The 19,361-nt window shown below is 36.0% G+C and overlaps 1 protein-coding gene across 1 annotated transcript in view; it reads right to left on the bottom strand.

Moving 5' to 3' along the window:
- LOC141938195 (ATP-binding cassette sub-family A member 13-like) overlaps positions 1-19,361 on the bottom strand; it is a 166,216-nt gene that overhangs the window by 84,049 nt on the left and 62,806 nt on the right. Inside the window, exons 26-30 of the mRNA XM_074857198.1 lie at positions 17,520-17,716; positions 16,580-16,737; positions 15,923-16,153; positions 9,663-9,704; positions 7,122-7,164 (exon numbers count right to left, since the gene is read on the bottom strand). Of these exons, the coding sequence (XP_074713299.1) occupies positions 7,122-7,164; positions 9,663-9,704; positions 15,923-16,153; positions 16,580-16,737; positions 17,520-17,716 (671 nt within the window). The remainder of the gene's footprint in view (positions 1-7,121; positions 7,165-9,662; positions 9,705-15,922; positions 16,154-16,579; positions 16,738-17,519; positions 17,717-19,361) is intronic.

Below are 19,361 nucleotides of genomic sequence, written 5' to 3'. Positions count from 1 at the left end.
AACCCACTGAATTCAACCTGTAGACTCAGGTTACAACATTCCAAGATTGAATCCAATGTAGACAATAGGGTTACAACCCAGAGTACTTTTGTTGTGTTTGGTGAAAATTTGGTGAAAGACCAGATCAGCAATACAATCTGAATGTTCTCTCTACCACAGCACTTAAGTGTGGGACTTAATGTTCTTAGTATTTTCAAACTAGACAGATTATATGTATAGTAAGGGTCAAAGGTGTCCTCAAGTATTTCCCACTGGTAACTTGCTTCCCAGAAAGGGGACTAAATTGTAGCTGTCCAGTTTTGTTCTGCAGATGACTTTTGTTATGCAGCTGCTCAGTTTGCAGTGAGTGGCCTTTGGAGACACTGTATAAAGCACTCTGGAACAAGCCTCCTGCAATTGCTCAGAAAAAATTCAGACAACAAATGGAGCAAAACTCTTCAGCAGGGCCAAGATTTCACCCTGATAGATAAGGACATTCTTAGCCACTTTAACTTTTACAATTTGTGCAAGTGTTAGTTTAATATGAACAAAGTACTTGGTCTAAAATATTGCAATTTCCATAATCAAGAATATTTTTAGACACTATCTCTACTGGAATTATTCTATTAACAATAAAATCATATCAGAGTTTGTGCAGGGAAAAAATTCAAAACTGAAAGATGACTGAGTTCTGCAAGAGGCATGTTTTATTCAGACCCACAGGTATAGCAAACAATTGAAAAATGTATTTGATGAATAATCTCTTTCCTCAGGCATTCTGGTATCTCATAAATAGTGGTATTAAACAGCTACAAGGATCTTGATTAACAGAACCAATTGTTCCCTTTTTTCTAATGCCTCCAATGGATATGGTAACCTAAATAAACAGCAGAATAGATCAAGAGACAGATAGAAAGAGAAAAAAATTATATGGATAAAAATTTCCACCTATACAAAAGTCTAACATCAGGTCTGCATATCATGAAGTCCCACTTATATATTACAAATGAGGAATTAACTGGCAACTGTGTAATATACAAATCTTGTCAAGGTGTCACCCTGTGACCTATAAAAGTTTATTGCATGAGCAGTTACCAAAAAGAAGTGCAGTCCTAAGTGCTGGATGCTCAGCACACTGCTTTTGTACTGAATCTACTTTGGATGTTGACCCTGTAACTCCTGAAACAGTTTTTTGTTATCTTTGAGAAATGAAAACCTTGTAGTCCTGCAGAATGTTGCTAGTATCGAGAAAACAAATGTGTGACTATTGACAATGTCTTTGTGGGCTTTTGTAACACACAAAAGAAATATTTTAGTGACAGAGCAGAGACAACAATTTCACCAAAAGAGATTGAGAGACTTTTGAGAAAGTACTGGACACATGAAAATCCAATTTCATGCAGAAGTATCAACCTCAAATACAGCCTTGTTAGCACAACTAAGATGTGCACCACACCTTCTACATACATATGTTAATTGTTCATTAGATGAAGTAAGATGTTAAGAAGGCTCCATGAAGCCCCTTCCCTGAGCAATGTTCCATTTCAGAATGAAAAGTAAATATACTTAGTCTTTATAAGTATTTCTTCCAGAAATTGACCATTTACATTGTTACTTACATAACTGAAGCTAAAGTATCTGTATTTGCTGGTGCAACAGAATTAACAAAGCAAAGTTATGTTTTAAGATATTTGTGTGCATGTGTGTACATACACATACACTATCTTCATCTATAAAAATATATACACACACAGACACACTTGGAAAAAAATTTCTATAAAATATATACTCCATCTGTAAGCTAAAGCAAGGCAAGGAAACATCAGAATTTACTTTGTATATAAAACATAAAGACTAGCTATTAATAACAAATATTTTCTGATACCATATGTGTGACTTTGCATTAATTATCTAAGAGTCAAAATTTCCTCCAACACATAGGCCTCATGAGAGAGAGAAATAATCAGTTCATCTTGAACATGAGAAGTAATCGCTATCTTTGGAAAACTCCAACTACTGAACAACAGAAAGAGCATAAGCCAAAAAGGATTTCACTATTTAAGCTAGAAAGAAAATATTACTACAGACATAGCAAAAGCTGCATTAGTGTCACACCAGGCAACCCATCAATGATGTTATATCAGGCTACCCATTGCTGTTTAACTTTTAGTTGCTTTTCAGAAAACAGATGATCACATAAACCATATACTGAATACAGATTTTTGAAGATGTTGCAAATGTGAAAAAAGTGAAATACATCCAAAAAGTGCAATCAGGTAATTCTCAAAAGCAATAACTGAACACAGGAATATTGTCTGCAAGATCTCCTTTATTCTCTGAGGAAGAGTTCTACTTCGCTTATATTCTTTTCTTTTTTCCTCTTTTTGGGGGTAAAATTTACTTAAGAATCATTACAACATGAAATGGAAGACAAGCAATCCTGCAGAGTAGAGAACAAGACTCCTGAATATTTTATTAAAAGACAGGATTTTAAAAATACCATGAAAGATCATAAAGGCTGTCAATACCTTTTCCCTGTCTGCAACTGTTGTAACAGCCTCAACAAAATACAGGAACTAAAAGAAAACAACAGAAAATCCTGGAGCGCAAAGGAAAGGTTGGAGAAAGAGAGACAGAAGGGAGCACTAGCAAGCCTGAGAGAAAACAAAACCTGTATAAAGATATATACTGTCAAGAAAAAAATCAAAGAAGGGCTTATAGGCAAGACATAAGAGCTACACAGCTGAGATGATTGAGTAACTTGGTTTTCAAGATGTTAAGTTCACAATGGATAAATAAAACTTTCTTAGTGCACCCACAACTATCTGTATCCTTTGTCCTTCAGCTCTAAGAAATATCTGAGCATAGTGGATGAGCTTCCAAGCTATTTCATTTCTGAAACAAGCACTGCTAATAACTAACATGACAATCTAGATTATGACAAAGGCAAAGCATCAGGTTGTTGGAAAGAGCAGGTTCAAAATATTCTCAAACATCCACATCAGGCAGAAAGAGCTGAGAGTTGTTAATATCAAATACAATTTTCTGTTTAGAAGGCATTTGAGATATGTAGCAATTCAATATATAGTCATCACCATCAAAAGTTACATGCATATCAGTTCTGGTGACCCACAACTTCAAAAAAAAAGTCTCTCTAATGATTCTGTTTCTTCTAAGCAGGATAGAAAAGGCATCATCTCTTCCGTCATAAGATGAAGTGATGTAACAACTTTCCTCCTTTGTTTTCAATTAGTTAGAAACTGGAAATACTCAGTAAACTTCAGACCACAATCTGAAGTCTGAATCTATATTGATAGCACAACACATTTCTTCAAGCATACCTTTCAGTCTAAATGAGATACGTACATTTTAAGAACAAGAAAAAATACCAAATTACACAGTGAAGGAAAGCAGCTAAGTCACACAGGTGACCTTTTATGGAATCAACTCAATTCCATCAGCAGAACACATTCATGAGCAATTATTATGATTTTCAAAATAGAAACTTCAGAAGGGGTTATTGTTTTGTTCTCTGTTGCTCTAGCACTTGCAGAAAACTATAGCCTTTTTTCAATTGAATCCCCTTTTTGTCAGGTGCTTTACTAACCATTTTTTTCTCTAGAGCTGAAGGAAACAAAAGGCATCTGTAAGAAAGGCAGGCAGGGTTCACTACTTTCATTTGCCAGCATTTAGGAGATGAATGTGAGGATAAGGAGGTGGATAACAGGAAGTGGATCAGCTTCTTGGCATTGTAAGAGTACCTCCCTTTACTAGAAAATAGCTGGTTTTCCATTTTTCTAATAGCCCTCTGATGTCTGAGACTGTCTAACAAAGAGCCCAAGATGTCCATATTGTGGATGAAAAGTGGAAAAGGACCAGGCAGCAACCACAAGGAAAGAAACTGGTAAGGAAAATGTCTGGATGAGAGAAGAAAGTGGTGGGTGAAATGAGTGAAACTCATTTGAGGTAAGTGTAAGAATCTGATCACTTTCAGAAGGATAGAAGGAATTACAGTTATGCACATACTGAGAAAACAAAGTTATGTAAACCTTAAACAAGTTAGATGATCTTATTTTTGAGAGCAGATATCTTTTTGTGACTACTGAAAGGTAACATTATAAAGATTCTCCATTCTCATTCTATGCTTCAGAGAATGCTGAAAGGGTGACAAAAAGAAAAGGAAGCAAGATTTCAGGTTGAAGAGTAGAAAGCTAAATAATTGGAAGAGGTGAAGTTAAGTTCTCCACATATGCTAGAATCACAAGATTTCCTGCAAGAAACTAATTAAAACAACAATTAAAAAGCTGAAGGAAAATACGTATCCAAGATTTTTAGACCAGCTGTTCTGACACTTCTTTTTCAGGGTCTAGTGCTGAATTTAAGTGGTAGTGTCTTCTATATTAGTCTACCAGAAGACTGAAATGTATGTTGTATCTTTTCCTTATCAGTAGTTGTTAAAAATTTGAAAATTTTAATATCAGTCTTCCTGTCAGCAGCCACTTCTTCTAAACAGAGCCACTGCTACTTATTGTCCATAGTTTTCAGAAATCAAGCTATGTTTTGCAAGGTGGAGCACTGAAATCACTCTTATAGCCTTTTAAGTTAATTCTACAGGGAAATGGAAGCAGGGAGTTCCACTTAAAAACTGACTCTGTGATATAACTTCAAACATATTATAACAAATACTCTGTAAACCCTTGTTTCATAATTACAGGGAACTCAATTTGTCATAATGGATTAAAAGCTTCTCTCTAAGAATAGAACAAACCACTTGATCACCTATCAACAGACATCAAATTCCACTCTGTTACCCATGTGCAGAAATCAGTAACACCTTTTACAGTAGCATATTTTCTGCAAAGGCCTCAGGTTTGTGTCGAATACACCAGGAGAGGGAACATACTTCGCTGGATAGACTAACTCCAAATGTTAACCAGCCTCTAGGAGAAGTGGCTGCCTATACCTTCCAGCTATTTGTTTCTCCTATTTCTTCCTTTATTCCATTTATCACTTCTGCCCCTGTAAAAGTTAGAATTATATCTTAATATACAGTATTCTTCATGCATTAAAAAAATTTGGGCTTTTTAAGCAAACCACTTCTCTTTTTTTTTGATAAACTACATTAACTGAGCCCTGATAGTGACTTTATAAGGACTTCACCTCCAACCTCCAATATTAATTCTTCTCTGTTCCCTTGTCAAATTCTCAACTTTTTGTTAGACATTCAAACTTAAAACGATGGACACAAAAGTTGTACATAATATTGTAGCATCAGTCTCATCAATTTTGTACTGAAAGTCAAAATGACCTCTTCACGTCCTTTTGTACATTAAATTGAAACATAAATCATCTTAACCATACTGTCCTAAAATGCTTTTTCACCAGGATTAGTAGGTAACTTTCAAAGTCAGTGTTTTTTGCAGGACATTACTTCCCATCACATAGATTTGCCCAGAATTTGGCTTAATTAAAACACACTTTATTTAGAATAGATTCAGCTTTTCAAGTGATCTAACTCGTTCTTTAGGACTGGTCTGACTCATTACCAATCTACCAATCCCTTGCAGCAGTCACTTTTTTTTCATAAACAAGGTTTTATTTACTTCAGTATCACTGATGAAAATATTCAAAAAGCAGAGTTGAAACCCAGTGAAAATTCACTGAAAGCTCTTCAGTTTGATGTTTTGCTATTGATGACTGCTTTTTGTCAACTACAATTTCTTAATTAAATTATCTTTCAGATGTGTTTTATAAGTACTGTATACTGTTGATCCCTTAAATCCTAATAGGAACAATGTAATATTTTGCCCAGTATCCTTCAAAACGGCTAACACTAGCTGCTTCAGAGAAAGATATAAGCAACCATAAAAATTAGTTATGCAACAACCTGCTTCCACTCCAACACTTTCAGTGACTAACTTATCCAAGAAGTTCAAGGACATATAAGCTTTAACAGCACTTCTGTTACTATAGCTATTCATATTATATATACACTAATAATCACTCTTTGGCTTTTAAGAACATACTACCACAACCTTAGTCTCCATAACATTTTAAGGTAATGAATTTCAAAAGTTATGTATCACTGTGTGAAAAATATAATTTTATCCATTTTGAATTTTCTACAGTTTAGTTCCATTATATCTCAGGTTCCAACTGTATTTTACTGCCAGAAGAAATTAGATCCAAAGTTGGTACCTCTCAAACTTTTCTAAGATGTGAGTACTACAAAATTAATTAATCTGGCTCTTCAGCAAGATATCTGAATATCTTAATTCTGCAGTATTGGTCCCTTAACGATCCATTGAGTCCATTCTCTAGCCTATTGCCTATTTCTGCATAAGATCAGAATATTTCTTCATGGTTAGCTAGTCACCCCTTAAGACATGTTCTCAGCTCTCCTGATTATTTGCGTACGTATACTGCCTGCTATAGTTTATGATAACTTTTTGGACTCCATAGAGATGGTTTCTCCATTTTCTCAAGGCTATTTGGCTCTAATGATCTTGTCATGCAGTCATTGCAAGCTCAGTCTAACCTTTTTTTCTGCATGCTCTGTATATATCTACAAAACAATAACCATCAATTGTGTGTCCCAGACGTGTAGAAATTAATTATGCACGACTGTATTATAACATATGTATGTATTATGGCTGCACAAATAGGCATTCCCTAACTTAAAAAGAAAATGTTAACTGTTCTCACCAAAAGGTGAGTTTTATTCGAAGCTCTTTTTGTTGGAATAAAACTAAAAATTATGAGTACACCTTCCACAAAGGAAGCTTAGACCACTAGAAATTACACAGTGTACTTTGTATCTTTAAAGTTACCAATACTAAAATTGTTATAATTAATTAATGGACTGCTACTTACCTGTAATACTTGCAATTAGAAAGGGTCAAATAATTCCATGTTTATTTTACATTATTGTGGTGTGCTAATCCTGGCCAGTAGCTAAGCACCACATAGCTGCTTGCTCATGCTCCCCCTCTTCCAGCAGGATGGGGGAGAGAATAGGAAGGCAGAAAGCAAGAAAACTTGTGGGCCAAGATAAAGACAGTTTAAGAAGTGAAGGAAAAGAAAGGGAAAAAAAATCACAACCAAAACCAAGTGATGCAAGTATATCACTCACCACCTCCCACCAGTAGACTGATGCTCAGCCAGTCTGGTAGCAATTCCTACTGCCTCAGAAAAACCCTCATCTCAGTTTTTATTGCTGACCATGACACTATATGGCACTGAATACCTCTCTGGTCAATTTGGCTCAGCTGTGCAGGTCATGTCCCCTCTCACCTTCTTGCTCAGCCTCAGCCTACTCACTGCAGGGAGGTGGGGCAGAATGGGAAAAGAGAAAGCCTTGACACTGCAAGTACTGCTCAACAATAGCCAAAACACTGCTGTGTTATCAACACTGCTTTAGTCACAAATCCAAACCAGAACATCTTCTGTGAAGAAAATTAACTCCACTCCAGCCAGACCCAGTACAATAAGACACAGTAAAATATAACTAGAAAATATCAAGCTCCGACTTCAGTGAGATACTGCTGTATTTTGCTGAAGTGATGTCTCTTGACTGTCTTTGGCATTGGTCATCAGCCTAAATCATGTACTGATTTTTTTCAGTTTCATTTAAGAAGGGATATGCACGCCGCTCCACTACACCTCCTGGTCTGGGAGACAAGAGACAACATTTTGTTTTCTATACCATTCTGATGCCTCAGGGGCTCAGTACCAGTAAAAGATAGCCAATACCCCTGCTTGTGCTCAGATCCATGCTTTGTCAAAGCAGCTCTCTAGTCCAAATTCTTTTACCAATTAAATAGCAGCATCCTGTGATCTTCTCAATAACCCAGCTGTTTGCTCTAGGGGGTTTTGAAAATTCGTTTGACTACTTTGAAAACAGAAAGTTTGACTGCCTTTGAATCTGCTTTCAAAGACAAAATTATACAGGTCAAGCTATTGCCCATGGAGTATTCTGGTTAGCTTTGACAATGATAGATACCTTTCATGACCATTTCCCAGATCCCTTATGTCTACACTTCACAACTGTCCTTAATGATGAATGACAGTCATCTGAAATGAATGACAATTTTCCAGTACTCTCATCCCCAAAGAAATGGCATTATCATCACATTTTCTTGCTATAATTTATCAGACTGAAAAATACAGAGTCTCTGATTACTAGATTCTTTGTAATATGTAATAACTTGAACAAATACTAAGGTACATGTTTTGAAATGCAGATGATAAAAGATATGAAGTTGTTAGGTACAGTATACTCTGTTTTTATTACTTTAGGAACTGCAAATCTTACTCTTTAATGAAAACGTAATATGGAGAAGACAGATTGTTTTGATTTGAAATAGGTTCAGATATCCTAGCTGAGCCTTGAAGAAATACACAACTGATTGTTATAAAATAAAGGGGTATTCAAAGTTGTATTTTGAATGGAAGTCTTGCTCTTGCCACTCACAGGAGTGGATATTTTATTTGCTTAGTGAGGTTTTTTTGTTATATAGTTACATCTTCACTGATTAAACAGGGATTGAAATAGTCCAGCAAAAAGACCCTCTGGAAAAAGTCATCCAGTCAAGTTTGCACTTAGTGAGGAAAAGTCTAATCTTAGGCCACAATTCTTGGCACTGATTACTCATTACTGGCAGATCCAGTTGAATTTGTCTGAATAAATAACACAAGCTTGGTTCAAAATTATTATTTCTGTTACTTTAGTAATGAAGTTCCTCAGTCACAGACCAGGACCTCCCTGTTCCTGCGTTCTATAGAAACAAACCAAAAAGGAACTGGATATAGAACAAATTGCTCGACATCAAATCAAAGACAACTATAATCTAGATATAAATCATCAAATGGAAAGGAACATGGTAAGTATAGAAGCATGATAATCCCAGGAACAATGAGAAAATGTTGATGAGCTTGGTGGGCACTGTCATTAGAGAACTTGAGTCTTGCATTTTGCAAGGTATCACATTAATGACTTCTAAGAAGAGTTTTTAAGGAGAACAAGTTTCCTAAGGTTTCAGAAATGTTAACAAGGGCCTCCTCCTAGGCTTGCATGGCAGGAAAATGGAAAGCACGAAGGAACTTGTTTTAAAACAAACATACATGTAAGGGAACCTGAAATAACATGCCACTTGAGAGGACAAATGATCTTCTACTATGGGGGGCAACAGCTTTTATAGATTTTTTTTATATATGCACATGAATGGAGATGAATACACCTTTCTAAGAGCTTACAGATTTTCTATCTGTGGTATATCTCAGCAATATTTATCCATTATCAGTATAAGTCAAAAAGGTTGCCAGGGACTGGTAGGAAGCAACACGTTAATGCTGATGCAGTGAGAGAATACTTGTGTGCATCTGCACACATATTAGAAGGGTAGGAAGATGACTGTGAAGTGATACAGAGGTGAACCACAGTGGAGATATAAAAACCTACTACCCAAGTCAGATCACGTCATATGCACAAAAAAAGGGTTACCAGGTGGTAGCAGGCAGTATTCTCCATTTGTTTGTGCATTCCTCAACTTTGGGAACTTTGTGCATGTTTGTCTTTGCGTTTATGATTTTTATAAATCTGGCTGCTTCAGAAGGTACCTAATTTTCTACTTACAGGTTGATTCAGCACCATTTGTATGTTCCAGGTGTTCTGCCCGTGGAGCATATGGCATTTTCTCTGAGTCCTGCAGTAGCTTCAGAAATACCTTTCATGAAATAGGAAAAAAATAATTTAGAATCCATTTTCTAAAAACTACTTTTTATATATATATTTATCCCAAATCATCCAGATTGTCAGATATTAGTAGCCACCCTGCTGGAATATGACTATAAAATTAGTCAAGCTCTCCAGTGGAGGGCTCCTGGGGATAAGGGGAAAGGAATAAATGGAAATAGATGCAAAAGCATTGTTAGCCCATGCACACTACTATCTGCAAAGATTTTTTCAATGGACTGGCTGCCCTTGATTGACATTTTATGCTCCTAGGTTGTGGTATATGTTAGAACTCAGTTACTGCAGTTTTTGCCAAGGGCATATCGACAGCTTCAACTCTCTTCTGATACTCTAACTAGAAATCTGAAGGCATAACTGGAGCTAGTACCAAAGAGTGCTAGTTGTACCAGTATAACTAAATCTAATGTACAAAATCCTACAGAACTGAGAATTCACAGTGCTCTGGGAAGTGTCCGTAGGTTTACGCAAGTGTGTGGGTAACAATGCTATTGAAAGGTCTTCCAAGGACAATGCAACCATCAGGCACAGTCAACATAAACAAAGTCTTGTCTAACTAATACTGTCGAGAGGACTGGGCAATAATGTGTGTTTTGAAGCAAAACCATTAACATGCATTACCCAAATTTGAAGAAGATGATAGGAGCTTCTTATCTAAAATCAACATGGGAAAAACTGAAATGATTTTTTTTTAAAGTAACAATCTAAAAATCTGCACTAGAGTAAAATTGTAAGGGTTGAATCTTCCTAAACAGCAAGACACACATCAGAAGGGAATTAAAGATAACATTTAAGAAAAACAGCAGAAATTACCAATTTTATAATCATGAGATGTATTTAAATGATATATACACTTTGCCAAATAGATTTATGTTCGACCTACTACTTCTTGCTTAATCCTGTTTCACAGTTCTGTCCACATGTAGTCCTTTGAATTTCATAGAGACTTATTTCATTTATCAGTCCCTCAGCCTTGCAGAAGCTTAGAACAGCTTTCATAGTGAATTGGTTATTAACACTCACCCCACTTTTGTAAGCTCAAATGAAAAAAAATTTAACATTTTCATATCTTCACTTGAACTTCAATTTAAACAGGGATGTAGGAACTTCAGATAAAAAGAAAAGAAAAAATAACAGAAAATATATCAAAAGTACAAGTTTTACTTTCTCTTGATGAAAGCCTTCTCTTGCTTTCTTTTCTCTGTTTGGGTTGAGCTGCAAGATGGATTATAACCACAGCATGGTTTTCAGAAATCATTAAGAAACCATTTATTTCTTCCCACAAAATAACCTGATATCAGCTATAACAAAAATTCCTTGTTTCCAAAGAGCTCATACAATAAACAATAAAAACCAGCCAATCTGAAGTAATTTATAGTTGGGGAAAGATATTTCTTGACTTGCTAAGGTCTGACTGTTACTCTGCTTAGTCAATATAATTGCTATTTAACAGTGGTTATTCATTGCATTTGTTACCTGCCAATTTGCAGGGAACACCTTTGGCCATTAACAACCACAAGGCCAGAAGAAATTAATAACACCTGACATTTCTATATCAGACCCTGGAGGGAGATCCTGACTGCCCAAAGCCACATTCTAATTTGTTTCCTTGGACCTGCTTGCTGATGGCTCCTCTGCACACCAATGTTGTCAAGCAAACCAAACTAAACTGAACCAACTAAAACCACAAAGGAACTGCTCCTCTCTGGCTAGAATGATGGCTACACTACAAAATTTTGCCTGCACATACTCAGTTCAGTGTTAGAATTCCTGCTGGTGTTGCAAACAGATATTTTCTTCTTTAATCACATTATGTCACTTGAAGAGAGGATGTAACTATGCCTTAAAAAAGAAACAAAACCCACAAACACTTTTCTAATACATACTGTGTCTACTGCAGTTTCACTGACACAGCTATTCTGATACAGCTATAAAGACAGAAGGCCACCTGCATTGCTCCGTCATCCCCATAGTATGCAAGCAGCTCTCAAACATCCCACTAAGAATGGGAATCATTAGGGACCATATGGTACAGAAGAAATGACAATTTATCTAGTGTTGCACAGGAAATTGTAGGTAGAAGTAGTATTGACCTAAGAATGTTATTAGCAGAGTAAATACCCTCCAAAACACACATATCTGGAAAAGTCAGGATTAGACACCATGACAGAGAGACAATGTGTTCTTCCATACCTAAAAGACTGCATAAATTCAACAAAAGAAGGTGTCTTCTAGATGTCAGCAGAGCATCCCTTTCCCTACCTGCCTTAGCAATTCCTGCTTAAATTCTACTTTGGCTAGCACATCCATATCTGACCAAGGACTTGTCCAGATGGCTGACTGTAGGGGAACCTGAGGAGATAGACATTTCCTGCACCCCCTCTAAGCTGTACTAGGCAGCTACTCCCTGATTTCTTCCTGATTGCTTCTTTGAGACAGCATCATAAAAACAAGCCTGGTTCACCGATATAGTGGCCCAGTATCCTTGACACTTCACTGCAGAGCATGGGGACCCTGTCACACCTTAGTTATAATTCCTAAAACACATCTTCACCTGAAAGGAAAAAGTGCAGAAAACCAAAGTGGCTGAAAGAAAGAGAAAGGGAAGAAGGGGGAAAAAACCCAGCCAACACCCACAATCTTTTATCATCTAAAACCACTGACTGATATTTTAGTAACATTTATGGACTCTACTACATTTTCTGTTCACATTGGGTTTATATTTTCTTCCCAGCAGTATGTGCTCAGTATAGCCTTCTGTAGCTACAGGCATGTTTCACTAAGCAGAATGATGCAGAAGCAGTCTATTCACTGTGGATGACTGTTGACTGAGGAACTTTTGCAGGCAGGTCAATGGTTATCCACTAAACAGGAACTCTTCTGACTGTCAAACTTAGATACGCACACAGAGGTGAGACAGACACTTGGCATATCTCAAAGCCACAGGAAAAAAACAGTATGCTTTCTAGGAAAGTGCTTAAAATAGGTAAGGAGTAGCATGGCTCACTTCCAGCACTCGCCCCTGTGAGCTTGCTCCATGCCAGGTACCTTGGCCTCTCCTGGGGATGGAGAGAGCAGGTGGTCATGCTGGCTGTTGAGGACTGCCTTACTTGCAAGCAGCAGCCAATGCCCTGCTTCTTTCAAACTACCAGATTGTCAGTAGGTATAAGCAAGTGCTTTTTCCCTCTAGGAAAAAGGTCTGGCCAGCTGACAATACTACAGTGGAACAGATCAATATGGTTGTGCCTTTACTAGATGTTGTTAGAGCACTCTAAATAAAACTGAATCTCATTAGAAGCTACATAGTGTTTTAAGAGTGAAATATTTCAAGGACGTATATGGCTTTCCCTGGAAGGTCTTGGGGCAAACTCTTTGGTCATTTTAAAGAAGAGAATTTAAAGTAGTACTCCACTAACAGGTATTTTGACATATTTTATTTTGCAAAGATGTTTCAATGGTTTTGTTCCCTCCTCAAAGCAAAGCAAGAAAGCAATAAGCTTTGAAACCTCCAGGGCTGCCAGAAAGTGAAACATCATTCTCCAGAGGGCTCTCAGTATACACTTAATTTAATTAACCACCCTTCTATCCTCCTTTTGGTTCTCCTAACACTCTTTGGATTACAAGCATTGTAAAGTACACAAATACAAATGACTGGAAAATATACCTAAAACCTAAACTGAAGCAAATATAGTATTAGTGAGATTTGAAAGTGTCAGGAACTGATTTTGTTAGAATTTCAAGATTTCTTTGAAGTATGAATGGAAGCCTGGTTTCCCTTGAAAAGTAAGATTTTTAGAGAATGCGAATATCCCTCAGACTGAAAAGGAATAATGGCAAGTGTATGCAAGACAAAAAGAAAAGATAAAATAAAAATTATAACACATTTCTTCCTTTTAAGTCAGAGTTCTTTGTTTCCAGATTGAATTGTTTGAATAGACTAAATAGCGCTATTATGTGCTATCCATTTAGGTGCCAATGCAAAGAGGCTTTTGATAAGAAAATGGAGAATTGAAGCTGTAACAACGATTAATGATGAGATGCAGAGATGACAGAAATCGCCCCAAATTAATGCATTAAGTCTTCATTTGAAGAATGATACATCAATATCTAATACTACCTTTAAAGCTTTTTTTTTTAAACTTCCCTGTGGAAAACAACCAAAAGCAAGCTCTCAACTGAATAACAGATGCAGCACACTGAGGAAGCTTCCTTGTATTCCATGAAAACTTAATATTTACTTTATAGATGCCAGTTCTGGAAAGTCCTATGATACTCCACAGGGACGTAATCAAAACAGGTTCTCAATATATACGTTACCTCATAATCTATAAAGTTTGGTGGTGAATAGTATTCTTTCTTATAGCATGTTAATCACCCTATATAATTTAAAAGAAAATAACAATTTTTCAATAAACTTTTGACTTGCCTCATGGAATTGTATAGCAGGAATGTAATTTACTTTTTAACATTATGTAAAATGTTTATTAAACTTTTATGATTTATTTTTCTCATTACCATATGAAATGCTTGCTACACTAGCTTTATGTACTGTAGTCGTTTAAAAGAGAAACACTGAAGGGCGATGCTTTTTTTTTTTATTTATAAACACCTCAGTTGTATAGAGCTTAACTTCAAAGGAAATCACATACTTGCTGGTAGATCATTTTTTGGACTGCACTTTAAAAACAAATGTGCAAAAACAGATCCTTTATGCTTGTGTAGGGTTCTAAAAACCTATGTAGCAAATCAATATAGTCTTAAAGATGTCTCAGGATACAGCAGCTCCACATTGTGGTGTATTTGTTCAATAAATTTCATGTACAATTGTCATTTTAGGTTTACTTACATTATTGGGGTTCTATTTGTATTTTTTCCACAGATGAACAATTTTAAACTTGCAAAAAGACCCAGAACTGCTGATGCAGTTTCAAATATCTGACCACATTAATTCCCATATGTATAGCTTACACAGCAAAAATACAATGTGTAAATGATGTCTGACAGGCCTTAAAGTGTATCATGTTCATAACACCAGGAAAGATAAGCATCTTCCCTGGGGGATCTTGTGTTCTAGCTGACCACAATACTACTTCATCTCCTACATTTCCATGGAACAGACGGAGAAGGGATACACCCTTTTTTTATACTAAGTATTTATTGCTATATATATATATATATATATAAAAATCACACTACAGGAATCTGCATTTCATTATTTTTGTGGGGTTTTTTTCTAACATGGATTAAATTTTCTGTTAGAAAACAGTCCAACCTTATCAGTCTTTAACACTATAGGTAATCACCGGATAAATCAGTTTCACAAAGTGATACTGAATGAATTGTGCCATCAAATAAAAATAGATGCGATTTGTGCATCAAAAATATACTGACATTAGTCTTCTATCACCACTTGAAAAGTGGGAAAAATTATATTTTCAAAAGTATCTATAATGCAGAACTTGAACAGTGGTGGTTTAGGGAATCTTGATATTTAAAAGTAATAGTCAGGATAAAAACAGTCCAAGGAAAATAACTTCTCACTGATATGGCTATTTATACAGAGCTAAATTCAGAAGTGATGAAGAAGCATAACCAAGCCTCTTTCACTGGTCCATTTGGTGTATATAGATACACACACACACACATATATATTACTGTATGTATATATATATATTCATGTATACATATATGTAAATGTCTCTCTCTCCCTCTTTAGAGATTTCACCACACAGTTTTGTAAAATCCTAAGCTTTAGAACTTTGTAAGTCAGGGAGTGTTCTCAGCAACTATTTTTTCCAGCCCAAGAGCTATGTGAACTTAACCTTCAAGCCTTGAAAGTTCAAAGCTCATTCCAATGCTAGAGATTCAGAACAGCAACAGTGGTTCTCATTAAATCAATGATACATTAAAAGTTCCTTAAGTAAATGCAGAAACAAACATTTAAGAATTACACAGTTCCTCAGTCTTCACATCAGATTCTTGAAATAAAAAGTTGTAGTAGAGTAGGTGCTGAAATTAACAGTACAGTAAAACTATAAAGTATACATTTTGCCTGAGATTTTTTTTTTCCAGAAAACATGCTTCTCACAAGAAACTGTTGTGCAATATAAAAGATACAATCAAGAACAGCTGGAAGCTAATACAGTATTCTCTAACCAAGAAAATGACATTACACAGAACAACTAAACGTACCTCTTCCAAGGTGGTGTCAGAAATGCCATAGCCAGTCACGTGCAGATGATGAAGGCTTTGATCTAGAGCCTGAAAAAGACCTTTAAAAGAGGTCTTATCTGCCCTTTCTGGAATCACATAGGTCAGCTCAGTCCCACTGTTCTCTTTCAAGAAGGCTTCTGGGATGTGGGTCTGTACCAGAGATGTGACCTGAACAATATGTTTAGGATCCTGGATTTCAAACACAGACGGCTATAAGGAAAGAAAGATAATCATGCACAAAAAAATGTTACCAGAAGTATGAGACTTGATAGTAGAATTCATACAGGAAAATTTCCACTGATGAAACTGCATCAAACCTGGGATGAAGAGATTATTTCCCAGGAATAAAGAACAGTGAGACAAGGACCTTTTCAGCTAAATAATGAATCATCATTTTCCAAGATGTCATTGTGTTCTTCTAAATAATAATAACAGTAGTAGTAGTAGTAATAATAATAGTACAAAATACCACCCACCCAAAACAACTAAGAAAGCTGATAAAAACATGTTTTGCTGGTTCTCAAATAACCTATATCACATATTACTTCCTGGCAGGGACATACGGCTCCCTTAGAATATACACAGGTATTACTTGGCAGACATTGTTAAGTTATGTACAGTGCTTTTTTAGTATACCTTTTTTATGAGAGTTAGACTGTGTCCCTGGCCATATGTTTCTCTCAAATAAGAGGGAGAACCACAGCACCTCAGCTGGCCACGCTGCAGGATAGCAATGCGATCGCTGAGCACCTCTGCCTCATCAAGATGGTGAGTCGTAAAGATCAGTGTGCAACCTGCATCAGAAAGATTGGTACATGTCTGCAAAACCTGATTTCTAGATAAACACATCTTGCTTTCATGAGACTACTTTAACCATAAGGGCACACATTTCAAGTCCCTTCAAAACATACCTGCAAGATGCAAACAAAACCTGTGTTCAGATTTACAGTTTGAGCTAGATTCGGGTCTAAACTTCCTTTAACTTGTATTATACATAGTAAGCAGTATTAAGCCATTACAACTTCAAGATGTTTTAAGAGCTTAAGAGATTCCTTAAAACCACATAACAGCAGTGTCTGTTTCAATGGATCATTCACTGTGAGTTATTACAGCTAATTGAGTGCTCACTAGCTGAAGAGTTTGCTTCCCACAATCAGTTTTGAACTTTATGGCACTTAAAAAATTAATGTAGCAGACTGACTGATGAGTCTATTTTCATTAGAAGTATATATGCCTCTATATACAGACTGTGCAAAATGGGAAATGAAAACAAGAATATAATTTTGAGAAGTTAACAAAAAAAAAAAAAGGTAAGACAAGAGAAACTTCAGGACAGGACTCAGAACTAAACTCAATCTTCTGTTAGACTGAGCATCTTTCTGTGAGATAGCAGATAATTCTTGTAATCTCACCTAGCCACTTGAAAGTTTCCCAAGTTCAATTAAATGTTACCTCTGAAACTAATGTATTTAGTTGGTGAATAGCAGTACTAGTATTCCAATTATCCTGTTTTAAATTTTTGAAACAGAATTTCAAAAAGGAAAATAAGCAGCGAATTATGGGTATAAGCTTGTACCAGCTTTGTACTTCAGAAGAACATCCCAAATGCTACGGCGAGAACATGGATCTACTCCACTGGTGGGCTCATCTAGAACAACTGTTTTTGAGTTTCCAATAAAGGAGATGGCAATTGACAGCCTCCTTTTCATTCCCCCAGAAAGGGCTCCAACAGGTTTGTACTGATGTTGGGATAAATCCACATCGTCCAGAGCTCTGAAATGGGAGTACAGAAACGACCAATTTTGAAAAAGTTTTTCTAGTCACATTACATTCACTCAGAGCAGAATTACTAAAAAGTCACTGTAAATAGAAAGTGAAAAAAACCCACTATCTGTGACTGATATACAATTTGGTGACAAAAACAAATAGAAAAATAACGGTCTCTTTACCTACAAAGTAATAAACACTCATCACCACCTGAAATACAAATTCTAGACAAGTACTGTGCGGGATAAGAACAGATAATGTTGAAATAAAGTCCAATAAAATAAATACCAGTTTGTCCAATTATTTCAGCAAACTCTAGATATAGCCTCTTAAACCATGGTAAAGATGGTTAGTTTCACAACTGAAACAGTGCTTCAGTTTTTGCAAGTACATAAAGAACCTTAAAAAATTCCTGAGTTTTTAGGAAATGTGTAATGATTTGAAGTAAATAAGGTATCACTGCTGCTTTTTTTCTTTTTTTTGAAGACATGTTTCTGTAAAGTAAACGGATTAGCGATCCCTATGTAAAATAATACTACCTCATCCAACCTAATCTAATTCCTGTGTTAAGGACTGAGAGATACCTTACAAACATTGCCTAGTCAGCCCTTGCCCTCTGATGATCTTTTATCTGAGCAGTATGTGGAAACATGCTCAATAAAGGCAGCACTGAAAGACCATCAATTTATTTTTCATCACACTGAACATCTAGTTATTGACCTAAAAGCTTTCAGTTGCTATCAGCCTGGCAAGCAAGACATAAAAGACTCAACAGTCCTAAACTAATCTCCTGAATCATTTGAGTGAATATGCAGTCTGTAAACCACGCCATTTACCCTGACAGAATTTTTCATTTTTAAGAAAACAGGTTTCTATAATTGTTGTATAGACCTATCCATCTTTTTTTGCTTAATGAAAAACAAATTTTGTTTCATTGTTTTGTTGTTTTTTTAATTTCTCTGAAGTATTTTAAAGCATTCATTGTTTTTTTAAAAAAAATAAATTTTTCTTGGTAGCAAGGCCTGCAGAGTCCTAAGTGCCATTAGTATGACAGACTACTGCTGAAATTACAATTCAGCAGTCTAAGTACAATAAAACACAGGATATTATTTTGCATAAATTTTAACTGAACATTAGGTTTGGTCTCTGTTGTTCTAGAGTTGTTTTCTGTTGTTTCTAGAGAGAATGCAGTGTCCCACACCAGAGATTTTTCAGATCAAAATTTTAAAGTAACAGGCTTTTATGATAGCTGCTAAAAAGGAAAGGCACTTTGCCACAAATGTGTCCCCATATGCCTAATTGTACACTTAAGAATTCCCATCAGCTTGGCATTTATTTCCATTGAAGTATGGAAGTGCTCATAGGCTAGCACAAATCAGAAGGTATACAGAAACTATTTATACTGTCACACTATTAGAAGAGCATAGATTTTATTCCTAAAGTTTAGAAAATGCAGTTTGCTATTACTGAACAAGATCTCACCTTGTACAGTTTACTAGTAGTTTAATGTGCATGATGCAAAAATGAAGATTCTAGACTTGTATCAAAGAAGTAGCAGCCGCCTAAAAACACTAGCAAACATTCTCAACCTGACAAGTGGAAAATCCTCTGATGTCATGCCAGAGGTCCAGCTTGTTTTTCCTGTTGGACT

Source organism: Strix uralensis, chromosome 1 (assembly GCF_047716275.1).
Source record: "Strix uralensis isolate ZFMK-TIS-50842 chromosome 1, bStrUra1, whole genome shotgun sequence".
NCBI lineage: Eukaryota > Metazoa > Chordata > Aves > Strigiformes > Strigidae > Strix > Strix uralensis.
Note: the sequence above shows the minus strand (reverse complement) of the source record. Positions and strands in the feature narration are given on the sequence as shown.